Here is a 5,231-nt window from a genome sequence, read left to right as displayed (position 1 = left end):
ATTATGAAAACAGGGCCCAGGTTGAAAAAAACCGAAGTTTCCCTTTAACATACTGTGAGGTCACATTGTTAACCCTGTGGAACTCCACACGTTACCTTAACATACTGTGAGGTCACATTGTTAACCCTGTGGAACTCCACACGTTACCTTAACATACTGTGAGGTCACATTGTTAACCCTGTGGAACTCCACACGTTACCTTAACATACTGTGAGGTCACATTGTTAACCCTGTGGAACTCCACACGTTACCTTAACATACTGTGAGGTTAACCCTGTGGAACTCCACACGTTACCTTAACATACTGTGAGGTCACATTGTTATGAGAGCCAGAGCCCGAACCCAAACTTCTTGTCAATTTAGTTGAGAGGCAAGTTGATGAGTTGCATTGTGTAGATTTTGGAGAGCCGAGCAAAAAGAGGCAAGAAGAAGTTTGGACAAGAGCAAGCAGCACATCAGGATGGAGGATGGAGGAGGGAGAGGGAAATGTCTGCCTTTGATGAGAGCATCATTTGTAGTCAGCAGAATGTTGGAAGAGACCATCTGTTTGTATGTTGATGTTCTTACAAGTCATGTTGTCCTCCTCGCAGGTCACTTCCGTCCCGAGTTCATCCGGCCGCTGCCACCTCTGCACGTGTGTGAGGACGAGCTGGCCTGGCTCAACCCCAGCGAGCCGGACCACGGCGTGCAGTGGGACCGCTCCATGTGCGTGAAGAACAGCACGGGCGTGGAGATCAAGCGCCTGATGTCCAAGGCCTTCAAGAGTCCGCTGTCAGCACAACAGCAGTCGCAGGTGAGCCGTCCTCGCCGTCCTCGCTCTTTGCTCCAACGACCGCCCCTCCGTGTGGCCCCGCAGCTGCTGGCCGAGCTGGAGAAGGACCCCAAGCTGGTCTACCACATTGGCCTGGCGCCCGCCAAGCTGCCTGACCTGGTGGAGAACAACCCTCTGGTGGCCATCGAGATGTTGCTGAAGTTGATGCAGAGCAGCCAGATCACCGAGTACTTCTCTGTGCTGGTCAACATGGACATGTCTCTGCACTCCATGGAGGTGGTCAACAGGTACGCTGCCATCTTTCTCTCTGTCCTCCGACCAGGATGACCACGTGGGTGGTCAACAGGTACGCTGCCATCTTTCTCAATGTCCTCCTAAGATCAACTGGTGTAGATGTCACATGACCTCCTAGGCTGACCACACACGTGGTCAACTGGTGTAAATGTCACATGACCTCCTACACTGACCACACAGGTGGTCAACTGGTGTAACTGTCACATGACCTCCTACACTGACCACACAGGTGGTCAACTGGTGTAACTGTCACATGACCCCTAGGCTGACCACACATGTGGTCAACTGGTGTAACTGTCACATGATCCCTAGGCTGACCACACACGTGGTCAACTGGTGTAACTGTCACATGATCCCTAGGCTGACCACACACGTGGTCAACTGGTGTAACTGTCACATGACCCCTAGGCTGACCACACAGGTGGTCAACTGGTGTAGATGTCACATGACCTCCTACACTGACCACACAGGTGGTTAGCTGGTGTAGATGTCACATGACCTCCTACACTGACCACACAGGTGGTTAGCTGGTGTAGATGTCACATGACCTCCTAGGCTGACCACACAGGTGGTCAACTGGTGTAACTGTCACATGACCTCCTAGGCTGACCACACAGGTGGTCAACTGGTGTAAATGTCACATGACCCCTAGGCTGACCACACAGGTGGTCAACTGGTGTAAATGTCACATGACCTCCTAGGCTGACCACACAGGTGGTCAACTGGTGTAACTGTCACATGACCCCCAGGCTGACCACACAGGTGGTCAACTGGTGTAAATGTCACATGACCTCCTAGGCTGACCACACAGGTGGTCAACTGGTGTAACTGTCACATGACCCCCAGGCTGACCACGGCGGTGGACTTGCCTCCAGAGTTCATCCACCTGTACATCTCCAACTGCATCTCCACCTGTGAGCAGATCAAAGACAAATACATGCAGGTGAGGCTGGCCGTGCTGGGGTCAAAGGTGAGATGATGTCATTGTTGTGGCTCCTCCCACAGAACCGGCTGGTGCGCCTGGTGTGCGTCTTCCTGCAGTCCCTGATCAGGAACAAGATCATCAACGTGCAGGACCTCTTCATCGAGGTGCAGGCCTTCTGCATCGAGTTCAGTCGCATCCGCGAGGCTGCCGGACTCTTCCGCCTGCTCAAGAGCCTGGACACTGGCGACACCCCCACCAAGTGAGAGGGCGGGGCTTACACATGGACACTGGCGACACCCCCACCAAGTGAGGGGGCGGGGCTTACACATGGACACTGGCGACACCCCCACCAAGTGAGAGGGCGGGGCTTACACAAGCAATGTAAATATTTGCTCATCCCCAATAAACTTCCTTTTTCTGCCACTCTAGTACACTGTCATAACTAGTACTGCTGCTCCTGTCAACTTGTATTACTAGTACTCCTGCTTGTGTCAACTGTCATAACTAGTACTGCTGCTCCTGTCAACTTGTATTACTAGTACAACTGGCATAACTAGTACTGCTGCTCCTGTCAACTTGTATTACTAGTACTCCTGCTTGTGTCAACTGTCATAACTAGTACTGCTGCTCCTGTCAACTTGTATTACTAGTACTCCTGCTTGTGTCAACTGGCATAACTAGTACTGCTGCTCCTGTCAACTTGTATTACTAGTACAACTGGCATAACTAGTACTGCTGCTCCTGTCAACTTGTATTACTAGTACAACTGGCATAACTAGTACTGCTGCTCCTGTCAACTTGTATTACTAGTACAACTGGCATAACTAGTACTGCTGCTTGTGACAACTTGTATTACTAGTACTCCTGCTCGTGTCAACTGGCATAACTAGTACTGCTGCTTGTGACAACTTGTATTACTAGTACTCCTGCTCGTGTCAACTGGCATAACTAGTACTGCTGCTCCTGTCAACTTGTATTACTAGTACTCCTGCTCGTGTCAACTGGCATAACTAGTACTGCTGCTCCTGTCAACTTGTATTACTAGTACTCCTGCTCGTCAACTGGCATAACTAGTACTGCTGCTCCTGTCAACTTGTATTACTAGTACTCCTGCTCGTGTCAACTGGCATAACTAGTACTGCTGCTTGTGACAACTTGTATTACTAGTACTCCTGCTCGTGTCAACTGGCATAACTAGTACTGCTGCTCCTGTCAACTTGTATTACTAGTACTCCTGCTCGTGTCAACTGGCATAACTAGTACTGCTGCTCCTGTCAACTTGTATTACTAGTACTCCTGCTCGTGTCAACTGGCATAACTAGTACTGCTGCTTGTGACAACTTGTATTACTAGTAGGGATGATGTTCGAAAACCGGTTCTCCCGATTGTTCGATAAGAAAATAACCGATTCCATGGATTGGAATCCCTTTTTGAGAAACGGTTCCTGTTATTGAAGCCACTATAGTAAAGAAAAAGATTTGGTTCTTTATTGGAATCCCGTGTCACAGGAAATGCCCTGTGGCACGTCACAGGAAATGACGTAGCTCAGTCATTGGGCGGCAGATACAGAAGCAGCAACAGCAACAATGGGCGGGAAAAAACGCTCCTAGCCATGGTTTCCCTTTACTAAGAAATACGAGGAGGAAACGGCTATCTGCAATTACTGCCAGGCTTCGCTTTCCTGTAAGGGGAGCAGTACAAGAAATATGTTGACATAACCTGAAGGTAAGAGAAGCAGCGACAGAGATGACGAAGGACACCCCTCTTCCTCTGCTTCAACCTGCAGTCCCAGGCATGGCTTCACTTTACTAAGAAATACGAGGAGGAAACGGCTATCTGCAATTATTGGCAGGCTCGGCTCTCATGTAAGGGGGAATACAACAAGCATGTTGGAACATGTTCAGGCCGTAGAGAAAGGTGTGGTGGAGAAGCAGCGACAGAGATGACGAAGGACGGCCCTCTTCCTCTGCTTCAACCTGCAGTTCCAGTGATAGTGCTGGTGAGTAACTAACGCTAACTGTTGCCGCTTCATTTCCATATCTGCTCACTTGAAGCCTTTAGGCTAAAATAAGGTTACCTCTTATGTCAACCAGGACTTCAGTAAGGTAGCTAGACTAACGTTACCTAAGCATAGTCAGTGGCTAACGGTAACGTTAGCCTTTTTGTATGTGTCTGATAAGGTTAACGGTATCTTGTAGCCTACACCACTCCAGAGTTTGCAGGTCTGTAATAAACTAGTGCTTTCTTTCTTTAGTTGATTTGGTACATGAACACACTTACAGTATAACACATCACACTTTTATATCATTTCACTTTACATCATGTCCGAAAAGGAGTAGGAAGAAGTCAAGCTTATTTAATCCTACCCCTTTCCCACTTCAGAGCGTTTACAAATATATACATCATTTACTGACCTTTTTATTTCTGTCTTGCCTCTTGGTGAGGGCGGTAACGCCTTCACCACTGTGCCCTCCTTCCCTGCTTGCTTTTGTCTTGTCTGAACTTATGTTTATGTGTGCTATGCTATGTGAAGTTTTTTCCTTGGACTCAGTCTGGACCCCTCCCGAAGGTCCAGCCTTAGACTGATATTTTTTTTACTCTTCCCCCCTTTCCCAATGTCACCTTTTTTAAGGAGCGCTGTAAGTGGCTGATGCGTTGGCGGTCCCGTCTAGTCCCCCTGTAACGTACGTCTGCTCTTAGCGGGACTGTGCCCTAAATGACATTTCACTTCTTATATGTCTTGTACATGTTAAAGAATGGACAATAATAAAGCATCTTCAATCTTCTAATAAAATAACATCTGTGAATTAGTATATACAGTTTTGTAATATGTCATTAATTAATTCAGTCATTATTAATATACTGAGATGAAGAATATCTTATTTTCAATAAGGTTGAAAGTATTTCTGTACTTTGTAAGCACTATTCATGTGAACAAGCTCTTCAAGTGGATCATATCAGTACAATGTTTCACTTCTTTACTTCATCCATTCCATCATTTCATTCCACATACTAATTAAAGACTTAATAACAGACACCCTAGTCTTCACATTCAGCTAATTTCCCCCCTAATTCTATGCTGTGTCTGTCCCTCATTTTCCCTCCAGGACAAGGACGTGCCGTCATTCCTGGAGGAGGCCACACAGATGGATCCCAGAAGGATGTTCCAATAGCAGGAGAAGTGCACTTTTTGGAGAGCTGTATTATTTTCAGTTTTGTGCCCAAGGGACTGATTTTATT

The 5,231-nt window shown here is 47.5% G+C and overlaps 1 protein-coding gene across 2 annotated transcripts in view; it reads left to right on the top strand.

Moving 5' to 3' along the window:
- Positions 1 to 2,414, top strand: part of LOC133663738 (CCR4-NOT transcription complex subunit 11) — a 17,410-nt gene extending 14,996 nt beyond the window's left edge. The window contains exons 4-7 of one of the 2 annotated variants that reach the window (XM_062068430.1): positions 591 to 793; positions 857 to 1,059; positions 1,913 to 2,009; positions 2,072 to 2,414. In XM_062068430.1, coding sequence (XP_061924414.1) covers positions 591 to 793; positions 857 to 1,059; positions 1,913 to 2,009; positions 2,072 to 2,254 — 686 coding nt within the window. In that variant the 3' untranslated portion in view covers positions 2,255 to 2,414. Of the gene's footprint in view, positions 1 to 590; positions 1,060 to 1,912; positions 2,010 to 2,071 lie in introns of both variants that reach the window. The other variant, XM_062068429.1, reaches the window with a different exon arrangement.
- Positions 2,415 to 5,231: the final 2,817 nt, after the last annotated feature.

This window comes from Entelurus aequoreus, linkage group LG13 (assembly GCF_033978785.1).
Source record: "Entelurus aequoreus isolate RoL-2023_Sb linkage group LG13, RoL_Eaeq_v1.1, whole genome shotgun sequence".
Taxonomy (NCBI): domain Eukaryota; kingdom Metazoa; phylum Chordata; class Actinopteri; order Syngnathiformes; family Syngnathidae; genus Entelurus; species Entelurus aequoreus.
This window is presented reverse-complemented; position numbering and strand designations above follow the sequence as displayed.